Genomic DNA, 23,744 nt, shown 5'->3' with positions numbered 1-23,744 from the left:
CTGCATAATGATGTCCTGCACTTTTAAAGTTATTATGTTTCGTCATGATATCTATATCTCCCATAGATAAATTAACCCCATTATGAAATAAATGCTTTCTCCAAAACATGTTGGCTTAAGTTATCGGCACCCCTAGAATTTTTTATGAGTAAAATTGCTCTGAAGTATATTTTTTAGCACACCAGGGTGGCTAGGAACTTGAAATTGTCTAGCTAGAATTCTTGTTCCTATAAGAGTTCCTACGTATAATACGCCATAAAGTGCGTATCATATGCACGCAAAAAACTGTGTACCAAATGCGTATACATTCCACGAAATTGCACACTCGTACTATTTATACGCATTTTCGTGAGATCGGGCTCTGAATTATACATAGGAAGAACCAATCATTTTGCAGGAAAATGATGTAATGAATCACGTCACCTTTGCCATGCTCCTATTCTATAAAAAGGGTTGTATTCTCTTTGCTGGGGGGATTCTATCTGAAATGGCCTGAGGTCCTCCACCCGTGATTAAACATTCAAAGGCATTGTCTGGATAATCTGTTTGATTACTACAGCACAGCAGGTTAGACACTAGAGATCTTACTTCTATTCCCAAGTGATAGTGTCAAAAAGGTATTGAAGTTCGCTTAGTCGAGTATAAATGTCAGATAACTTCAGATAATTTCCCCAAATATTACTCAGATGAGGAAATATAATCAAGATGAACTTTTAGGTTAACCTTTTTTTTTAAAGAGTCACCCACTAAAAAATAATTAATACATTCTGCATCCTGAAAACATCTGCGCTCAATCAGAATCATCACAAATGTTTTGGGGAAAAATATATTGTCATACTCTATAACACTGATTAACAAGAATGCAATAGGAAATGTGGATGAGTTTTATTTGAAAATCTTATTACAGCTACTTTAATATGCAAATTGAGGAATCTTAGAATTTCTTATTGATTTCCGGCAGACATCTTGGCACAGGTACAGCTGCAGAGAAACAGACTGGCAGATAGCCATTACGTGCATTAGCCAGTTGTGCAGTATTGTAAGAGATCACTAATGGATTGAACAAACAGCCTCTTGGTCTGTTATCTTGTGATGCAGTCGCTCTTTTTTGTTTCCTTTTCATCTAATGTTCCTATATGATACCTGTAGAGATGTATCTCTCCGCATCAAGTTAAAATGGCTAAATAATCAACTAATAACGTGAACATTTTTGAAAAGCCTTCTACATTTAGAATTTTTATACTAGATCAAATGTTTCAGCTATTAGAGACAATATTCTCTTTAATCTCATTTAATTTTAGATTGCAGTGAACTAAACAACTGATGGCCAAAGGGAATGTTGTCGTGTCTTTTAATTTCAATTACAGAAGCAATGGCAAACTCATTAACACTGAGACAAAAGACAACAATTCTTATAACAAAGCTGACAACAGTTTTGTAATGAATGGAAAATGCTCTCAGAGCAAATGTAAACAGTTACAAAGAGAAAAAAATCAGAAAGCATAAATAGTACATAAATATCGTTGTGAACAGCCACAACACAAAAATTGTTAGCACATGCAAGACATTGTTACATAAATAGTGGTCATCACAGTCTTGTCTGATTGTGAACCTCTGGGAACAAAATGTCAAAGAGATTTTTGACCCCTTTAAAACTCCACCGATGGACTTCAATCCAGTTTTAATGTCAAGCAAGAGCTTTAAATATAAACATAACTTTCACGTAAACCTTCATAAAAGAGTGCTTGCTGTATTCGGAATGTTAATTTAAAGCAAAATCCACCTAATATGTCCATCTAAAAATCCACCTAAAATGTCCACCTCCACCTAAAATGAAAATTCTGTCTTTATTTACTTACCCTCATGTCTTTTGAAACCTGTATGACTTTCTTTCTTGCGTGAAACACCAAAATAATTTTCTAGCTGAATGTCAAGAAAGACATGAGGGTGAGTAAATGGTGACAGAATGTTCAGCTTTGGTCCTTTTAAACAAACTGTCATGAATACAACAATTCATGGGCAATAAGGGCCAATTCTTTGACCGCTTGTTCAGCGTCTTGTGCATGAGAGTGACATTTGAAAACACATCTTGAACACATCCCATTACTCAGCACTGTGTACAGTTGGATATGATTGTGCGGCATCTCATATCAACACAAAAACACTTTCTTTGTGAACGGCCCCAGATAAAACATTCATATCCCATGAATATTGCCACTCAATTTGTCTTATTTATTTTACCTTTTAATTTTTTACATATAACTAGTGAAAAACAAAAATACTAATTTTAAATATTTTATACTTTTGGTATACTACATTAATATATTTAAAGGAATAGTTCACCCAAAATGAAAATTACCCCATGATACCTCAAGCCATCCTAGGTGTAAATGATTCAGATGAACACAAACAGAGTTATATAAAAAAAATGTCCTGGCTAATCAAAGCTTTATAATGGCAGTGAGACATTTTGAAGGTCAAACATAAATGCCTTCTGATGCCTTCTTCAAAGAAAATATCCATATTTAAATATCATATTTAAAAATTGACTTGCGCCTGACTCAATGGATATTTTTCTTACAAAAACACATCGCTTCACTTCAGAAAGCTAGAATGGATGAATGTTCTTTTGCGACCTCTCATTTACCATTCATTGCCATTATAAAGCTTGGAATAACCAGGATATGTTTCAATATAACTCTGTATTTGTTGGAACGAAGAATGTCGAGAGTACTTGAGATACTTGAGCGTGAGTAAATCATGGGAAAAATTTCATTTTTTAGGTAAAATATCCCTTTAAGCATAGTGTGAAATGCCCTTTTAGGTACACTTTAAATATCTTGCATTTAAAAACAGATATTATACAGTGATCATGTGCATTATGCAAAAAAGAAGTACTCCAAATTAACTTTAATTGTAATTTATATCCGTACATCTTAAGTGATATGTCAGTAAATATGTTAATAGATTTGTACTATAGTATAAAATAAATATATTTGAAATACATTTTGGCATTTTTTTTTTCACTATAGGGAGAGCATTTTCAATGTTATTAATATAAAGCTCTATTGGAAATGACAAAGCCATGTCTATTTAGCCAAATAACAACTATCATTATTCATGTATCAACTAAGAATCAGTGACTATATACTAGATGTATTATGAGAATAGAGATAAGTTACTAAACAAAATAGTAATTTGAAATAATTCCTCAGCAACACAATTGATGAAAATGTGGCGACCATTTCAAATGACTCTGTTATGGTTATTGTGCAAAATGTGGATGGGGGTGCTTACTATTACAGAAGCACTTTGGTATACGCCAACCCCTTTCCCAATGAAATTATGATAATGGCCTGAAACATAGTCCATCCCGGTGAATGGAAAACAGGCAGCACAGAATCAAATAAAGACACATTTTAGAGGCACCATTACAAGGCAAGCACATCAGAGCAGTTAGCAGACATGTCAAACAGTTGCAATAATATGCAAACATCTCTTATGAAAACACACAAGCAGCAACACGACCATCTGTTGATACAAGCTTAGCGCGTGCAGCTCTGGGACTCCGTTCACAGCCAGAGCTGTCATTGTCTTACAACATAAACAAATGTAAAACTCGTAATCCATTCATGAAACACTGTTGTTTTTAATGCAGACTTGCCACACTTCGTGGCATTCGTGATTTGGCATCTGGCATTAAGACATTCACAGGTGGGTTAGGATCCAAAGTGATTTGCTGGTGGCTTCACATGCAAACAAACCTGGCAGCTCTTATTGGCTGCACATATACAATGAATTATGATTACAGATAAATCAATGCTTCGTCTTGTGTTGGTTCCACTTACAGAAGCCCCAAGAACTATTGATCACACTTAAAATGTGTAATGTCTTTGCATTGGATAATAAAATAACAGAACAATTCCAAACTCACATGACTTCCTTTCTCATGTGGTATATTTACATGTACCCCCCCCCCCTCCCATGTCTACATAGGACAAGTGGTTGATGTTTTTCCCTCCATGCAATTACAAAGAAGAGGGACTCAAAAGCATCATGAAAGTAGTCAATACAAATTTCGCATTAATTATATATTTCTTCTGAAGACATACATTAGCTTTCTTTGATAAACAATGTTTTTTTTAAATACTTTTAATTTGCTTTTGATTTCTTGAACCTTAAAAGCTCTCCATGCAGAAAGAAAGCCAAATTGGTGTATATGTTGATTTAATGAATACAACGTTCTATATGAAATAAACTCAGATAAGATGCCTTTGGCAAAATAAATACAATGTTCTGAACAGCTTTGATGTTCGATTTAATAAGAATGTAGGAAACGGTTACATTCATATGCAGGAAGCACTTAATGGTCACAAGTCAGACATTTTATTATCAGCTCAATGCACAGATGAGACCTGCTTTGTACTCATGGATACACTGGAGCGTTTCGTTTAGCTATGAAATATTATGCAATCCTACTATTTTCCATTGCCCTATTCAGCAGCTGCCCAAGTGCAGAACGGAGAGTTAATCACGTCTAGGCGTCTGACAGTGCAGCCTGAGCCACGTTCATTTCACTATTAATTAAGTCCCATGTCAGATTCATTAATTTTACTCTGTAATCGCTGCCTGAGAGCACATGTCAAATGTTAAATCCATTTGCTAAAAGTATTCCGGCTGCCACTGAAACTGTTGACTCTTGCAAATATCATAACATTTCCAGATCAATCAGTAATCAGGTTTTTCTCATGAGGCTATTATTTGGATTTTGCCAAAAGCATTTTTTTTTGTTGTTGGTGGAAACAGAATAGTAGCATTTTCTTGCAATCTTCCAAATGTATTTTCTGGTCACGCCACCTGATTTCAGAGCTCTGACCTCAAAGAAAATACATTACATTTCCTTTCCCTTTTCCCCCCTCATACTGCTTCGGCATCTTTCACACTCTTTTTCTTCTACTCGGCAGGGTGTAAAATCATTACTGCTAACATTTTCCGTGTCCTGGAGATTTAAGCTGGTTTCAAAGAATTTGAGGCACAAAGGCACACATATGTTGTAAGGACAGAGCTTCATAAAAACGGTTTTGATTATATATAGATTTTTTTGACAATATTTCCCTGATCGTAAATATTAAATATTTGAATAAAAGCTTTAAACGAACCTGCTGTATAGCATAACTGATGATCCATGGCTCTTCTCTATAACAATATCCAACCGCACAGTGCAAACATATATGATGTTCAGTCACGCTCAGTATGATGCATGGTTACAGAAGTGCAACCTTGTCAATAATTTATGCATGTTCAATTAAAATTCAACAAACAAAAATGACTGGATGCCGTCTTATCAGCCAAGAGCAATATAAAGCAGCTGCACCAGCTCATTAAATATCTTTCACAAAGTCAACCTACCCCAAATGTTGCATAACGTCCCGCTGAAAGGGTGCAAAATAAGGAAAGCTTTAATGCCCTCTTTACACTTTAACTATAAAACGCTTTTTCCAAGAATGACTCATCATCATATGTTGAAATTGCTTTCCCTTTGAATTCGAAAGGCTTTTGGTTTATGTTCACAACTCAACTGATCAAGAATATTGCACATAAAAGATGCAGCACCTTGAGGCACTCAAACAAATGAGACCTGGCTATTAAAATTAACACTGAAAAGAAGCCGTTCCAAGGCCAGAAGCATCTCAAAACTATTGAATTAGAGCCATTCACTTTAGCATTAACTTCACTCAGGAATCCGAGTAAAAAAATCTGAGCATGGAATTCAATTTAAAATATCCACGGTCGTGGCTATCAGCCTCGAAGAGCTCTGCAGGCTTGGCATTGAGAAATGCACACAAGAAAACAAAATAAAAGTTTAGCGTGTTTACGAGCGTCTTTAAACGAGTGGAAATGTGCAAAGCAGGAGGTATTTGAGACCATTTAGTGCTTTACTGCAACGCAAAGAGCTTTAAAATATTACATAACAGATCATAAATTAGCATTAAGAAATATTCCTTCATTTTTTTTGCAATTGGCATATAAATAGATTTTTTTTGCTTTCTGTAAAGTACCAATACTCAATGTAGTTTATAATAATCAATCTCCATGGGAGCTGGCAAACATTAGTTTATGATTTTGCTTTTGTTTAACTAAATCTAATCTACTTTGCTAATATTGCTGTATGCAGGATTCCCACATCTTTTGAACAATTAGCTATAGAAAAATATTTTTTTTCCCCCTATGAAATAATTATGAGATGAACATACATGTTTATGCACCACTAAATAATTTCAATGATTTATTATTATTATTTTTTACTTTGCATGATACTTTCATGTCCGTGGGAATCATGCATATGTAATCATTTTAATAAGGTCTTGCCATTTTGTTTCACTTCAAAGATCGCTGAGTAACTTGCAAAATGACTATGACAGCGACACAAAAGTGATGCGTTTGTGTGGTACAATGCTGACATCACCCTATCAATGCAACAATCCACAGAAAGTTTCCATCTTATTATTTTTCTGATCATGGGTGATTATATTCCTATTCAGTTTTTGTACAGCTGTCACGGTTCCTCTTGGCCCCCATTCAAGTTACTGTTCTCCACGTTCAAGGACTGTTTGTGAACGCTATCATTCTGAATGGCCTTTTTATTTATGGCATCTAGAGGAGTTTCCTTCTGCACGTCCAGTGAGCACTTGGACACTGCGCTGGCCACCTGGCAGAACTTCCTCAGGAGAATCTCTCTCAGGAGCAGGTAAACCCATGGATCTAGAATCTGATTGAGCGAGGCCAGACGTATGGCTGTGAGAAAGAAATTACAGTCCATCTGTAGGTCCTGGGGTGAGAGAGATCCAGCAGCAGAACTGCATTGATGGGAGGACGTGTGGTTCGAGATCATCTTCAACATAAGGACCTTAAAATGGGAGGAAACAAAAAATGGACATATTATATGAATGATTAAAAAAATAACTCAGTAACTTAAGAAAAATAAAATAAGTTGTACTAGACTTCCAAAGACTGCTCAGCAGATTTACGTCATTTTATTTGAAAGTTTTACACCCCTGCAGGGTAGTTTATAAAATAGTTTGACTAATTTTGTATAATGTTTTAGGTACCAATTAAAGTTCAGTACTTTTAGTTCCAGGAAATGCTTTTTAATGGATATGTTATTTTTTTAATACAAATGATATAATGAAAATGTACAACATGAATCCATTTCCCACACCGTGTTTCTGTCTTAACCTGAATCATTATGGTACACTTATAACAAGTGTTTATATTGGGACTATTTCAGATTGGTCTGGTAAGATTCGCTGCGGAGGAGCACAGTCACTGTGTGACTCGCCATAGACATAAACGGAGAGAAGTAGCTCCGGCTGCAATGTTCTTCCGCAAGAAGCATGCAGTTCTGTTTATTAACCACTAGAGCGCAAACAAGTTATGGACTGTCGCTTTAAATGAAACAGCACTAGGTAACTTTTCAACCTTCATAATATATTTTCAAGACTCTTGTGATGATACATCGACTTACGATAGGTTGAATGACACGTCTGCCATAGCCTGACGGGGTCTGTATCGTTTTTAATCGTACCTTTAAACTTCGGGTTTCGGGTAGTAAGGCGTTTCGGGTGTGAGCTGAAGGAGGCGTGCCCGACCGATGCTGTCATGCTTGTTATGGTGATTACCTACCACTCAAACATTGAATTGAAGTATCATAGATTCTGTAAAACGGTAACCAATAGACTACTATAATGCCGCTGGCTTGTAAACGTGAGCATCGCAGTCATTTGGCGTTTGAAAAAAATAAAACCCATGAAATGATATTCATATGACATGTTGAAACATATGCCACTGTACCTGGGATGAAGACACTTCACACACGACGCAAGCAGAACTCCTGCATGTGAACAGTGTTCAGGGTAACTGTTAGTGATGTGCGGGTCTGCTTTTCTTCCAACCTGCGAGTCCCGCTTTTATGAAATTATTTGGCCCGCCCCGCACAGCTGTATATTTTTACAACCCGCCCCGCACCCGCGACCATTAAATAGACATACGGGGTCCACGAGTTACGAGACGACCTGCTCATCACAGTTCAGGGCTATCATGGTTGTCATGACAACAAATGCACGCACATCCCCTGATGTAGGATTACAGACTTTACAACAGTAGTAGAGGACAATATTTGTTCACAACTGTAGGGGGACCCCGAGAGCAAAAGTTACCTATTGCTGCTTTAATAGCCTATTTAAAAACACTTATAATTGAATTAACTGTTACATGTAATATTTAGCATATCTCGAAATACTGTATAATAACATTGTGATGTCTACGGTGATGGTTAAAAATTGTTCGTTTTAGTTTTTGGGGTGTTATTAGGCTATTATTATTATTTGTATTTATTATATTTACTATCTGTATATAATTTAAATATCTGCAATTCATTATTATAGGTCATAACATAAACAGCTTCAACCCATTCTACAAAATAGAATTGGCATAGTCTGTGTGGGCCTAGTAGTTATGAAATTACGCAAGTGGGAAAACCGACATTTTTTGAGAATGTCAAATCATATGAGTAACTCTTTGACAAAAGAGTATTTTTGGCTAGGGTAAACAGTAGCCTAACCAATCTCAAATGAATGCTCAAACACATAAGTAGCCCACTAACATGTACAGTACTAGTAAAACAGCTTGCCTATTGAGTTCACCCTTGCATAAAAAGGCTTTTGGGGACATTGGGTTTGAGCACTGTGCATGCTTTCATCTGATATCTACAGTAGCCAAGGGTGTCTGGTAAAAGCTGATATGATACATACCAGTAGAGGTGACCAGCATGTCAACAGCACACACATTATGCCCATCAACTGAATAACAGTCTCTGTTGTTAACCGTTCCCATTGCTTGGACGACTGGGTCGAGCTTGGCTTCGTTTTGCAACGTGTAACCAATGCGCGGATGGTCACCACATTACAAGACAAAGTAACCAATAAAGAAAATATCCCCAATGCCGCAAAGGTCGTGGCAAAAAACGTATTTCCAGTTACGTCCTTATCACCTGTACTTATGAAGCACCAAGAGCCTGGCCACTGCAAAGTGTACTTCCCAACCCCAGCAATGGGCAATAAGGCAAAGATCAAAACTAGACACCAAATGATGACCAGAACCTGCTTGGTCACGCTGGTTTTCATGTAATGGGAGTACCAGTGAGGAGCAGTGATGGCCAAGGCCCTCTCAATGGCCATGGCACTGGCTAAAAAGAGAGGACACAAGCCAAAAGTGGTCATGCACACCCCGAAGAAGGCGCATAAAGTTCCCGATGGGTCCACGCGTTTCCATTTCAGATCTGCTCTGTACACCGAAATGACAATCGGACTTGTAAGCAGTTGGCCGAAAAGATCAGTTAACGCCAAGGAGCCGATGCAAAGCAAAAATGATTTCTTCCTTTTGTTTTCCTTTTTTCTGTATGCACTAGAAACAAGCAGCATCGCGAGAGAGTTCCCCACTATCCCGGTGATCATCATAACGATGGGAAAAAGCACGGACACAGAGCCACAGCTGGCACTGTTGCCCGTGCTGTCCTGCGAAGATTTGGAGACGTTCTTCTCCCACATCATGGTTCGAGCAGTCAGGTTTTGTGGCAAGACATCTGAAGACTGACATTTGGATGTCATTCTTTTTCAGGGAGCGTGTTCATGGCCACAGTAGCCCTTAGTGAAATCTGCCTCACTTCTGTCTCACTTTGTGCGCTCTGCCGTCCGAGAGCGCGCGCTATAAGCACAGAGGCGGGACCCTTATGGAAATGTAAGATACGCTGAGAAAGACAACAGAAATAGTGCACAAAAAATATATTTTACACCTACAGTAGCCTATTGTTTTAATCAGCGATATATAGATTGGCTACACGTGTGGCTGTTCCGGATGAAAAAAAAGTCCATCTCAGAAACAACCAAGCTGAGGAAACATTCGTTTCTGTATGACCGAAAGGACTTTAAATAGACTACTAGTTTAGTAAATGTAGTTAAACATGCGTTGCAGCGAGAATATGAATTTTACAAACTTTCAGTTGGTATTTTCTCTCTCACGATTTTAGGTTTAACGATCGTTCAACTTTTAAATACAAATAAATGTAATGATAGGCAAGTCATATTATTCTATGTATGAATCTTCAAACATGCATTAATATTCACCGTTAAATGTTTTTTTCGATAATGATCCCCTGCATCAGATTGTTTTGAACGCAACAAGTGCCACCTAGCGCACGAGACATGATTATCAGCAAATCGTTATAATGCGCAAACCGCACTGTGCCTTTCCATCGTTAATAAATAGGCTAATTCATACACTCATAAAAAAAATGTCCGGTAACACCATTTTAGTGTCCTTGTTACATGTACACACCATAGTAATAACAGTATAGTATGCATTACATGACGCTAACCCTATATTAAGTACATACAGGTAATTATTATTACTCAGTCCTTAAATATATCATTACACTGTAACAATGACCACTTAAAGTGTAACCAAATGTTCTTTAAAATAGACAAGGACATACAATTAAGCCTACAATTAATGTGTAATTTAACAAACATCATTAAAATTCACCACAAGTAGTAGTGTGGTATGTCTGTGGAAAAAAGGGGGAAGCAGAAATAGTCCAATAACATGAGAAATGGACTGCATTTATATAGCGCTTTTAACAGACCCCATGGCCATCCAAAGCGCTTTACATTTTGCCTCACATTTACCCATTCATACACCGACAGCGATGTCAGCCATGTAAAAGCAGCTGGGGTTAGGGGTCTTGCTCATGGACACTTCGACACTTGGTCAGGTGGAACAAGAACCACTGAGCCACTGCCGCCCAAAGTACACAAAAATACACAGACCTATTGTGGAAAGAAAATCTCAATACAAATAACATGGAGAAAAACAGTGCAAACAAGAGATTCAGATTAACAAGTGTTTATTCATGTTGATTACACTGTCAAGTCGGTTTAATGAACAGTAAAACATTTTCATATTTTGTATTGTCAGAAGGGGGTTTGAAGGTTGAGTATTTCAGATTACATGTTCCAAATTTGATTTTACCACGGAAAAAAACAAAACATAACCAGTAATTTACGTTATCAGCAATTTGAGTTTGTGCACTTAAAAAGTTTCTTAATTCTACAAGTGATGAATCATAAAATTAAGATAAAAAAATGGACAAAATTAACATTTCATTTGTCTTTATGAGAAGAAAATAAATCTCTACAAGTATAAAAAACATACTTACCTTTAACGCACACAATTACACAAGGCAATGTTACGCCTCAGAGGAAAATCACTTTATAACCTTCAGATGCTGGCATTGCTGACATGGTTAAATAATGTTTAAGCCATCAACATTTCGTGTGAAGAGTTTCATATACACTAACTATAAAACCAGCATCTGATGAGTATTTTTTTTTTTTAAGTCAACAAATTGCGTGTTAATAAACTGGTTATTAGAACTGCAGTAATGTCCGACAATGGATGGATAAAAATACTTCTGCAATATTATTCACATAATTTGATGTCCAGGAGATATGTGCCATTTATACAGTCACAGACTTAAAGTTGTTTCTCTGTAAACCCGCTTACACTATAGGCTTTACACCTTGAGCTATACTGTTTAAAGATTTGTCTAGATGTAAGGAAAAAAGAAAAGAAAACAGAACGTTTGAGAAAAGGTTACGTGAACATGTGCAAGTTTTTTTTTCATGGAAATCAATCTGAACTCAAACAGTTGGCTAGTTGCAATAGCACAAAAAAAAAAAAAAAAACTGGAGTTGGAAAAAACAACATGCAGTTTTAGAAAGATTTGATTCTTTTGTTAATCATTTCTGTTTTGAGCTTGAGCCAGAGTGGGACGATCCAGATGAGCCTCTGCGCCTAAAGAGAGATGGAAAGAAAGAGACAAGGAGAAAGACCATAACTGATTAAGTGATATGGTTCTTGATATCAAAAACAAAGAATACAAGTTTTGTACAGAGAAAAGCACGTGTCACATTGTTTCATTCAAGTACTGTGTTAGCACTGAGCCCTGTGTATAATGCAGAAGGACGCCTGGTATCCAGGACACCATGTGTTACACCAAACCTTTCAGACGAGTGCGATCGTGTGCGCCTTTTTTTGCGGCCACCAGAGGAGGACCTGGAACGACTCCTCTTCTGGCCTCCCTCGGGCGATGATGAAGGGGACAGAGACCTCTTCTTTGAGGAAGCAGAGCCCTTTCCTGATCCGGAGCTGGATCTTTCAAAGGGGATAAATAAGCATTCACATGAGGTCAACAAATATCACTACAGATTACTATAATAACACTACCAAAGGGACTGTAAATACTACAGTATATACTACAATTTCTGAAAAAGACCAAAGCTGCAGGCCTGACCAGCTGAACTTTTCAAAAAAACAAAGCTGAACCCATCAAGAGTTGAAGTTCTAATTGCCTGTCAGATGTCAGCGTTATCAGATAAATTGAACAAAAAGTAAAAAAAAATCCTGTGCAAACATTCCCAAAGAAATAGTTACATTTTAATGCTCCCCCATCCTATTAGTTTTTTCTTCTCTCTTTTCTTTAACAGTGATCAAAAATTGACTTGTTTTTAGACTCAAAAGGACAAAAAGTTCACTACAGCCACTGGCTGTTCATACACACACTCTCTCTCCTGGAGAGTGCATGTGACCTCATTCACCTGGATTTGGACCTGGAGCGTGAGCGAGATCGAGATCTGGAACTGGACGAGCTCCTGGACCGGGATCTGCAAAACACCGGCATCAACAAAAAAAAAAAACAAACCACAAATTTCCATTTTTTTCTGAGAAAGTTAAAGACCCTCTGATGAAAACCCAAAAACAGTCACTTTCAAATGAAAAGTGCTAAAGAAAGATCAGCTTTGAAACTCTTAAGAAAAAGAACCACTTAAATCATCCTTTTTGTTTCATTTAATATATTTAAATATCGCCAAAACTCAACTCTAAGGCTTTAAACCTTTTTTTAAGTAGTGTTAATGGCATGAATTACTTATAAATTACAGAGCACCGAATTTACATGATTGCTTTTGTCAAATACACATTTTATACTATCAAGTTTTATACTTTCTGTCAATCAAATGCAGTTGAAAAAGACAAAATATTTTTAACAACATTAAAAGGAAACAAAAAGGGAAAGAAAAAGAAATTAAACATTAAAACAGATTAATACGATAAGATTTGAATAAAGATTTGAGCTGATACTGACATTTGCCTGGAGTTACCCTTGACCTGTACCCTTTTACCTGGACCTAGACCGGGAACTTGAACTGGACGAGCGAGAAGATGAGCGCGAGGAGCCAGAGGGACTCCCTTTCTTCTCATCACTAGCATCCAAATCATACTTGGACAAATCTGCCTCATCTTCTTCATCGTCATCATCCTTACAAGGTAAAAATCAAAAGCACATCAAAAACTATGACAGTAGGTTCAAAAATCTGCTAAAGCTCAAAGGATGTGTTCACACTGCGCCCTATTATGATTTGTTTTTCAAATCCTATCTTTATGACTGCAATCCTTTTACAAGTGATTAAACTAATAGTGTAGAATACAAGCTAATAACAATCGTTTCAAAAAGCATGATTAACACAGACCCGTAACACAGACCAACAGAAAAAAACTCTTACATCAAGTTTGTATTTTGAAAGATCTCCTTCATCTTCATCTTCCTCCTCTTCATCACCATCCTCGTTATTATTATCTTCTTTTTTTGGTTCCTCTTTCTTTTCGGTGTCCTTCTTGCTTTTCCCACGAAACTTCTTTTTTATGCGTCCAAACTGTCCAGAAGACCAACAAAATTATTTTTAAAATTCAAGTTTCATTTTGCATTTGGCAAATGCTATGCATTGGGGTGTAACGGTACATGTATTCATACCGAACTGTTTCGGTACAGTGTACTGAAGTGTGCTGAACAGTACCAAATGCAATATTTAACAGTTACGAGTAGAACATACTTTAATCCAAGATCCAACACAAACACAAAGTATTCAGGCTAGTTTATCGCGAAATTCAAACGATGAACGACGTTTTGACGCTCTTTAATCAGGTGACTGATCCCTGTATAGGGGCATCAGCTCCAGTGGTAGCGCGGCACGAGAGTGAAAGCCATCATCTCTTTCTAGTCAAAGAATAAAATGAATCAACATCTAAAGGCACGTTGAGGATACATTACAACTTACTGAAACGTATCATATGTTGTGTAATCGCACTGTTTCAACAGTGAAAAGATGTCAATAAAACAACTTGTAAACAATGTCACAGCATTATATTTACCTCAGGCAATTCATTCAGTGCACAGTCCACAGCTGTGAGAGCACTAGAGAAATTAACTCTTTCACTAAATATATGCACTACATTAGTCTATATATTTATTATACTCTACTTAACCTGTGTGACGTCTTGAATATTTAATGTTTCTTTAAATAAATAGGTCATGAAAATGATAGCCACTGTGTATAAATGATTATATTTCAACAATGAATAAGAGTAAAAAAACTTTTATAAATAGCTTTAGAAATTAATAGAAAAACTGTCTTATATGAAGTTTACATGTTTGCATACAATGTGTTAATTGAGTGTTGTTTTTAATATCTAAAAATACATAGCAACTGAATTTAGTCTAATAGTTTAGGCTGTTGTTAACCTTTAATATTATAGTAATGTGGAAGTAAGGGCTCCCTATAGTTTACAGGATTATCTTTAATAAACTTTTAGTTATAATTGAATTAATTTAAAGGACAGACAGAGGTGCATACCGAACCGTCAGTTTCCTGTACCATTACTAGGGCTGTCAAAATTGATGTTCAAATATTCCATCAAAAAAAAAAAAAAAATCTATTTGATCTATTGTTTTTCGCATTTTGTCAATGACACGCATTACGCCAATAACAGGACAAATTAATACAAAGAGACATAACTATTGTATAGGTAGTCTATTTAAGTTAATAAATATATTTGACAACATATCTAAACAAAAACAAGTAAATCAACTAAAAGCCAAGACCGCAGACCTCACTCTCCCTCGCCAAAAATAGCAGGCTTCATTCAGTGATTGAAACAAATAATAATTTAAGTTTTACAGCATAATGAACGCTCCGAGCGAGTTGTGCTGTGGTAAACATGGAACTTTTCCTTGACATGAAACGGTAAATAATCAAACCAGTGGAAGCAATGCAGTTATCCTTTATTCATGCAATATCTATTCAGTCAGTACAGTAGCCTACACTTTAGTAATGTTTCTGTTTAAATGTTAAATAAAATGAGGCATGGTATGCTAACTGTATCTTACATGGGCCGACTTCCATGCAAGACACGTCAACTTTCAGCTGTGCCAACTTTCAACCCTCAGGAGCGCTAGCGCGCCCCACTCGCAAGGCAGACAACCACGCCTCTACTAACGCAGGTGTTTTTTTCCACTTTTTTTTTATTCGAATATTAATTTTCACCTTCGAAATTATTATTTTTTAAACGATTCGAATATACATTCGAATTTAGATTATTGGTTGACAGCCCTAACCGTTACTCCCCTAATATGTATTATGAAATGCTCTATGCAAATTAAATACACCTGTTCTTTATTAATAAGAACTTGTCTCTGTAGACTGAAAAATAAAAATACCCACTGACCTCATCATACTCGCCATCAGACTCCTCTCGCTCATTGTACACCAAATTCTCTCTCTCATTAAATCCTCCACCATATCCTGTTAGAGACATGCATCAAGCATTTGACATTAAACAAAAATTATGGCAAAAAAGTACAGCAGCATTCTATTTAGAACTGACAACACATACCTGTCCTTTCCTCCAGTTTAGCATATTTAGGAGTGTTACACATGTTACACTCTGATCTTCTGGCCCAGTTTACATTGCCACACCTAGATTTAAACAAACATGAAGAAGCTCAAAAATAAATAACTTTGAATAACAAGGGTTGCAAAACTACAAGCAACAGTATCAGAAGACAGTCCTTTGGTTATTTACAAGTGTGGATGTCCTTTTCATCATGAAAAAAATATGAAAAAAAGAGAAGGTAATCTTGTCTCAAATAGCTTATGGTGCAATATTTGGAAAGATAAGCCAACAATTTCTGGTCCTGGAGGGCAACGGTCCTGTAAAGTTTAGCTCCATGGCAAATCATACACACCTGCCAGTAATTGCTAAGTGATCCTGAAGAATTTGGCCTTGTTTACACCAGGTATTTAGATGCATTTTGGTCAATCTAATCACAAGTAGAAGAGGGAGACACGTTCTCGTTTACACCTGGTGTTTTAAGCGGTCTCTTTTGTCCACTTTCAACCACTTCCTAAAGTGGAAGGCCTACGGGCTCTATGGACGAAATGAGTTTGCCCAATTACACATGAACGTGCCCGGAGACGACGGGAAAAACATGCGGAGAGAAGCACCTTTAGTTTCTGTTCTGATAGCTGCAAGACCACATTGAACGCTGAGACTGAGAGCCCTAAGAAATTAGTAATGGTAAGAGAACATTGGGCTTGGTATATGAAATCAATATTGGGTCTTCAGCTGACAAAGTTTAAATCCAATCTGACTAGCATGCTTCCCATGTTTACACATTAGGTCACAGGCTGTTTGGCATTCGACAACGATGAGACCTTAGTTTAGAGTACAAAAGCTATCTGGTCAAATTCTGGTCAACACTGATCTATAAGAATATAATATCTATACATCTATAACCTATATATGGAGATAAAGCAATAAAGCCAAGCTGAAACCAAGTATGTGGCAATTTTCACTTAGTTCACTTGAAAATGTTTCCCATTCATTCATACACTGTGTACATTTATTCTGCTTCATTAAGCAGATTGAACAGTGTGGGGTTCAAATGACAAGTAAAATATGAAGCAGTTGGAAGTAATGGTTTCTTTTAATATCACATCTAATATGCACATTAGAAGTGCAATTAAGACATTTATAGCAATACCCACGTTTTGCACTGCCAGTCGTTTGCACTGAAGAGACCTCTGCTCTTCTCAGCAAGGGTCTTTCCAATCTCTGTTCCCCCTGCTTTCATCATCTTCGCTTCAGTTGTCTTTTCTGTTTAAAGAGCATTGACAAATTAGTTTAGAGTAATCATGTTATAGGGATAGTTTATAAAAAAAATGAGAATTCAGTTATCAATTTACTCAGCTCATGTCAAATCCAGACTTTAATTAATTTCCGAAACATATATATTTATGAAATCGAAGAGATTTACGTCCCTCCATTGAAAATCTAGTCACCCAAAGCTTTGACAGTTCACAACATTTATAAAAGGAGATCATAAAATAAATCCATATGATTAGAATATCATTAAAACATGCTGTTGCTAAATGGCATGCAATTAATTTTTAAAACATTGTATGATGGAGAAAATGCTGTATTACTGTACAATAATAAGGTTATCTATAAATGTATACAAACAGCTGCTCCCTTGTCTAATAAAACATAGTATATTCAAGCATCTTTGGTGTTTTAATGGTTAATAAAAAAATAATACTAGGACCAAAATAAAATAAAAGCGGAAATCTCGGTATGTGTCCTGGTTACAATTGCTTTATATATATATATATATATATATATATATATATATATATATATATATATATACATATACACACACACACATACAATATATGCATGTGTGTATATATTATATTAGGGCTAGGGATGCACTGAATCCAGGATTCGGGTTCGGATTCGGCCAAACCTTCGAATTTTTTCCCACCAAACCGAACCCGTTTGCACTGCGCGATACTGGTCGAACATGATGCCGCGGTTGATTATGGCAACGTGTTTTATAGGTGGACTGTTCGAATGCAGTAGGCTGTGAGAGAGTGAAAATGGAACTTAAAATGTGAACAGAAAATGTGTTGTTTGGCAGTACTTTCAGTCACAGGAAGGCAATTCAAGTCGAGCTATATGTTCAATTTGCAATGCCGATTTGTCTCGTGGTGGCAAGAACCCTAAACAATAGCCGCTGGATGTCCGGTTCGCGAACGAATCGTTCTTTTTAACCGGATCTTTTTAGTGATCCGGTCGAACCAGTTACCCAAATCGGACTGAATCGTTCTAAACAGTTCGCATCTCAAATCAGCGCTGATCTCACAAGTTACTATAGTTACTCACTTTCTGACATGAGTGACAGTCCCTCAGACTAGAAATAAACTAATATCTTGAAGTATATGTTGTAACTCCAACAGTTCATTGAACTGAGTCATGTTTTGCTGTGAGAACGGGTGAGCTGAGATACTGCATGCGTGATAGCATCGTCTTGAACAGAACTCTTTCTCTCGGAGTGGGACGGCTGCTGTTTCTCTCGGAAAACGGATGCTGATAATATATGAGCACGGGTGAACCAAGGATTTGTTTAAGTTTATGTTATGTCAATGTAAGTTTATTTAATCTGTGTAAAACAGTGTTTGCACGACAGTGGCTGTATTGAGTGCTTTTGCAAAACATTAATTAAAAATGTACCCAAGATGATGATGATTACAATAATAATTATTGCTTTACTAAGTTTTGATTACAAATACTTTACATGAATGTGTTTAAATGTATTTTCATCCGCCGGTATGATAGAAATGACGTCATTACGTAAGGACGTAAAAAAAGTGGTGATCCGTTTTTTTTTTTTGTGCATGAAGGAATCTACAGACAGCAATACGGCACAGTCATCCTGGCATAATGTTGCCTTTTAAAAAAATCAAAATTAAATTAAAAATACACTGCTGTGGACGTTGTTTATGTCATTAATGTGTTTACTGTGATAATGAACTGAGGATGAGAGTTGGATTCGGTATTCGATTTCGGATTCGGCAGAATCTTAACCAGTGGATTCGGTATTCGGCCGAACCTCAAAAATCTGGATTCGGTGCATCCCTAATTAGGGCTGCACGATATTGGAAAAAAATTACATTGCGATATTTTTTCCCCCAACGATATATATTGCGATATTGAGTAATAAGCAAGTTTCATTACAAGCGAAAAGAAATGCTGGAAAGTATGTGCAAACATGAAACTAAACCTCCAGTAGGTGGCAGCAGGTGACCGTCTTAATGAGTGAGTCACTGAGTTGTTCATTCAAACAATTAATTTCAAACGCTGAATCGTTCACGCTTGTTGCTATGAGTGAGACGCGTTACGGGTCTGCTGTGAACGATTTTCACTGCTGAAATAGAACACAAACACTAAATATTGCATCTAAAATGTGACTAAGTGAATATTAATTAGTTGTTTATGGAACTGTTATATGAAATCAGTGTCATTTACAGTCATGATGGTATTCAGGAAAACGCTCTAGTGTTGTAATTTCTCCTCGAAAGGCTGCAAGAGCATCAACAGCGCGACCTTATCATCATCAGTTCATTATATATTATCCACTATCGATCGCCACTTACACTAAATTAATGGACAACCAGTCTTGCATTTTGGTGATTCGCAAGTTATTTTTTGTTTTAATCCGGCTCTTGTCTGTCAGGCAAGTAATTCTCTTTCACTTGTCCCTTCAAAACACCCACATGTCCCGGACAAGCGTTAATGTCGAGCCCTGCATTGTATTCGTCGTAAAGATCTTTGTGGTGCCGTTTTAAGCGATCAGACAAATCGGTGGTATTTTGTTGTTCTGTGGCCACAAGACACTCCTCCTTTATGTAGCTGAAATAGTCCCAAAATGATTATTTCTGGTGCAAACCCTTTTTTTCCCTCTTCGGATCCTCTTCGTCGCACATTTTAGCAGTGTATTTTTAGCCGTGAGCGGTGAACAACGGCACAGCGAACCAATCGCTGTGCAGGCATGCGGAACGTGCATGTCACTTCAGTAACAAACTCGTGTTTACTGTGTGCTACCGTTCTCTTAATACACCATGGGCTACTACCCTTCACATAGCATGTTCTGGCGATGTGACTATCGCACACGCTCACATCGCGATGTCGATGTTAAAACAGAATATTGTTCAGCCCTAATATATATACACATACACACAGGAGTAATTACAGTAACTTATTACTTTTTGCTGTAACGCAGTAGTGTAAGGCATTATTACTAATGAATTTTCAGTAATATTTTACTCTGTATATTTTCAGTAGTGCTTTTTAAATAATAATAAAGTAATTTAGTTCAGTTAGAGAACAGGCTGTTCAAATAAAAAATAAAAAGGAGCAGCCATGCACATGTTCCTTTCGGTTAGATAGAATTAGTTATTTAAAAGCCCAGATACCGTTATTATTACCTGTGTTGTCATCACACTTTGATTAACCGGTGGGAAAACGTCCACACCGTCACATCCCTACTGTACAGTCGCGAGATGGATGTGCATTGCTTAGAGTTTATCACAGATAAGGAAAAGAATGTAGGCTAATAGTCAAATGCCACCTTTGTCTAAAACCGATATAACGCGGTTGTCGCAACAATAAGAAAAGAACAAATGCACAAATTATCATAAAGTTTACACACAGTTTTGTTGTGTCTATGAACCTAAGCTAATCCCAGATATTGCCATGATAATATTTACCTCTACAACACTTATAACAGTATTGGATCATTTGTGATTCTGTCTGTCATGATTTATTGCATTGTCTTGAGCCAATTCTCTATTGTTAGCCTGGATAGCCCACAGTCATTATGCTTCATTCTTATTATTGCCTTCTACTGGATGTAAAATGCTCTCTGGTAGCCTACATTTTAGAATGTTAAGAGCTACTTCTGTAGTTATTTTGGAGAAAGTAACTCAAAAGTAATACAGGAGTAATGTAACGCATTACAATTCTGAGACAGTAATATTGTAATGTAAATAATTACTTTTAAATAGCAGTAATAAGTAATCTATAATATATGTCAGTTTGGAAGTAACTTGCACAACACTGTGTGTGTGCGTGTGTGTGTGCGTGTGTGTGTGTGTGTGTGTGTGTGTGTATATATTATATATAAACACTTCTGTCAGTTTTAAATCTTACATATCGTGCCATTAAGACTTCTATTCAGTTTCTCACACACAAACATTGTTTTGGATTCCTTTTACAACTAGTCAAAGTTTAGGGTGAATAGTAAAGATGTAAAACGTGGGGACAAAGCTCTCGGACTTTATTCAATTATTTAATGGGTGAACTAACGCTTTAAGAAAGAACTATAAGCATTAAAATACAAAAGCATTGATTTGTGATTAGATGGCACACATCTAATATACAAACGTAATGATACACACGGAGGTATAACTCACTTACCCCTGCCACATCTGTTACAGCTCGTTCTTCTAGCAAAGTTGACATTTCCACACCTTAGATGTTGCAAAGATAAAACTGGTTAGGCCTCAAGACATTACAAACATCATTTAACATTCATACGCACAAAGAACAGGCCACATTACTGACACTTTCAAACATTAGTAAGATGCGTCAGTGGACACACACACACACACACACACACACAGACACACACACACACAAATACATTTTTGTAAATCAACATTTCACAAATAGCCCAGGGGTACTAGGTTATCTAATGCATACGATATAGGCCTAATGGCAGTTAGCAGACTTGCACACACAGCTGCTGACTAACGTTAAATATTTAACCAAAGAATTACGTGTGCACTTGTTAAAACGATTTGACTATATGTGTTTAAGAGGAAAGAAATTAGCTTACTATTTAAATTAGGGGAATTACGCTTTTACTGGCGTTTGCATGTCCATTCACACGCTACACGCGCGCGGTAACGCTAACAGATACTATGCTAACAGTAACGTTAGCATGTGGAGTTCTCTCATCCAACATTGGTTTTCTTCAAGTTTTGGCTTTAAATGACGGCAAACATATTAATATATTTGTTATTATGCTTTTTTAATAAATTATTATACAGCAAGCCTTACTTTTTATCCGGACAGATCCAGTCCCCGTCGCTAACGCGAAAACTCTTTCCCGACATGTTCGTCCTCGCTGCCCGCCACAATCCACCAGAGAATGAAAAACACCGTATGAGTATTAATGTACGTTTAATACACCAACACTATCAAGTTTCATTAAAGGTCCGTCAAAACAACACTTTTCAGAGTGTGGAAGCGCGTTTTGAGGGAATACGTTTGCTACACCGAGAGACACACATGGGTTGCGTCTCAAAATCTAATTGGCTGCCTACCTTGGCAATTTTTGGACACGATAGGCGCATTCCAGGCGCCATGTGATGCTGCCTTCGTAGGCGACTCACTAGGTTTTGAGCCACAGCCATAAACCTGACGTGCAGCACGACCTTCATTAGCATAGCATTACATGCGTCCAATGAAGTCTAATCAACGTTAGATCGATTTCTAAAACAAAATATTTGAGTATTTGGTCTCAACTAGCTTACGTGAGACAGATCAAACAGATGATGATAATCGCCAAAAACAGAGCCTCAACATTCTTTCATTTAACATTTGAACTGTTATTACTGTGTATTTAATTTTGAGCCATTTATTTGCCATAAATAATAATACAAGAATAAAAATATAATAACAAACGACACAAAATATTTTGCTCAAATGCATTATACACGGTAGGCTATTGTTAGGCATATATTATTCGGTATTCAGTGGGAACATTAGTACCCAGAAAAAGTTAGCCTAGCATGCTTTTTTATTTATTATTATTTTAGCGCCTGTTTTTGTTCATTTGTTGTTCCAAAACGGTTAGGTATAATTGTATTAATAATTACGTCACTTATAAAATGTAAGATATTTGTTTTGCAATGAGAGCAATTATTTTTCTAATTATTGCATATGATTTAGGATTGTAATAGGCCTATGAATGATGTAGGCTAGCCTATTGTTCTTTAGGCTACTTTCCAAAATGTCATTTTGGAAATAAAAAAAAGTCAAATACACACACATCAAACAATACAAACAGTTTTATATTAACATTGTTTTTTTTAAATGCTTCCAAAATGATCTTGAATAAATAATACAATAAAATAAAAACAAACAAACAAATGCAAAACGTTTATTTTTTCAGTCCACAAAAACCACATGTAGCTATAGGGCTATATTCATGAAATGTTCAGGTTACATCTTTCCAAAATTTCCCAAATTAAAAACCCTTCATTATGTTTTCATTTCGCACTTGCACTTTAAATGTGTCCACTAGATGGCAGATTGTGTTCACCACAACAGCCTGGAGAATTAGTACATTTGGCATCAACTATGTCTGTACTCACTACAGGCTTTTTCCCATGTTAACATTTACACATGCATCACAAAAAAAGAGTAAACAATCACAGACCTTAATGCCATTGCCGTATGTGAGGAAACATGCAGATATCCACAGACATATGGTGACATATCTCTGAATCTTTCCTTTCAAATGCTATCCTTGTGCAGTGCCTCACACGTTGTGCCAACATTTTGCAGACCTTGGTTCGGTTCGGCATGAAGGCACACGCGTTGCTGGGCCAGATGGAGTTGAGACATTCCTCCCACTGTGAGTTCTCAGTCCTGCAGGGACTTAGATAGGACCCATCCTTGTTGGTGCTCACCAAGCTAAGCCTGTCCTCCATTCTCTGCCAAACTCACGCTGTTTCAGAGGTCTCTTGCACAGCTGGTGCATTGCTCATGAGTCAGAGTGCCCACATTGGTTTTCAAGTAGAGGTGTTTCAAGTATTTAAAAATATCCGATGCCCACATTTTGCGGTGGCCGTTTACATAAACAAATTTTTGGATGGACAGTC

General features: G+C 36.8%; 2 protein-coding genes across 5 annotated transcripts; both read right to left on the bottom strand.

Moving 5' to 3' along the window:
• Nucleotides 1–897: 897 nt before the first annotated feature.
• On the bottom strand, nucleotides 898–10,852 carry ptger3 (prostaglandin E receptor 3 (subtype EP3)). Its single transcript, XM_067459930.1, has 2 exons — nucleotides 8,811–10,852; nucleotides 898–6,907 (listed from the first exon to the last, which is right to left on the bottom strand). The coding sequence occupies exons 1-2, from the start codon at nucleotides 9,663–9,665 to the stop codon at nucleotides 6,557–6,559; spliced, it is 1,206 nt and encodes a 401-aa protein (XP_067316031.1). The 5' UTR covers nucleotides 9,666–10,852; the 3' UTR covers nucleotides 898–6,556.
• A 91-nt stretch (nucleotides 10,853–10,943) lies between these two features.
• On the bottom strand, nucleotides 10,944–23,405 carry zranb2 (zinc finger, RAN-binding domain containing 2). 4 transcript variants are annotated; one of them, XM_067459933.1, is made up of 10 exons: nucleotides 23,300–23,405; nucleotides 21,271–21,323; nucleotides 16,998–17,106; nucleotides 15,844–15,926; nucleotides 15,676–15,752; nucleotides 13,677–13,826; nucleotides 13,296–13,432; nucleotides 12,714–12,779; nucleotides 12,118–12,270; nucleotides 10,944–11,910 (listed from the first exon to the last, which is right to left on the bottom strand). In XM_067459933.1, the coding sequence occupies exons 1-10, from the start codon at nucleotides 23,356–23,358 to the stop codon at nucleotides 11,856–11,858; spliced, it is 942 nt and encodes a 313-aa protein (XP_067316034.1). In that variant the 5' UTR covers nucleotides 23,359–23,405; the 3' UTR covers nucleotides 10,944–11,855. The 4 variants fall into 4 exon arrangements, with proteins under 4 accessions (XP_067316034.1, XP_067316035.1, XP_067316032.1 ...); XM_067459934.1 differs by lacking the exon at nucleotides 23,300–23,405 and adding an exon at nucleotides 21,916–22,177; XM_067459931.1 differs by having other exon boundaries at nucleotides 10,944–12,270.
• Nucleotides 23,406–23,744: the final 339 nt, after the last annotated feature.

The sequence above is a fragment of the Pseudorasbora parva genome, chromosome 12 (assembly GCF_024679245.1).
Source record: "Pseudorasbora parva isolate DD20220531a chromosome 12, ASM2467924v1, whole genome shotgun sequence".
NCBI classification, from domain to species: domain Eukaryota; kingdom Metazoa; phylum Chordata; class Actinopteri; order Cypriniformes; family Gobionidae; genus Pseudorasbora; species Pseudorasbora parva.
The sequence above is the reverse complement of the archived record's forward strand: the minus strand, read 5'-3'. Positions and strand labels throughout refer to the sequence as shown.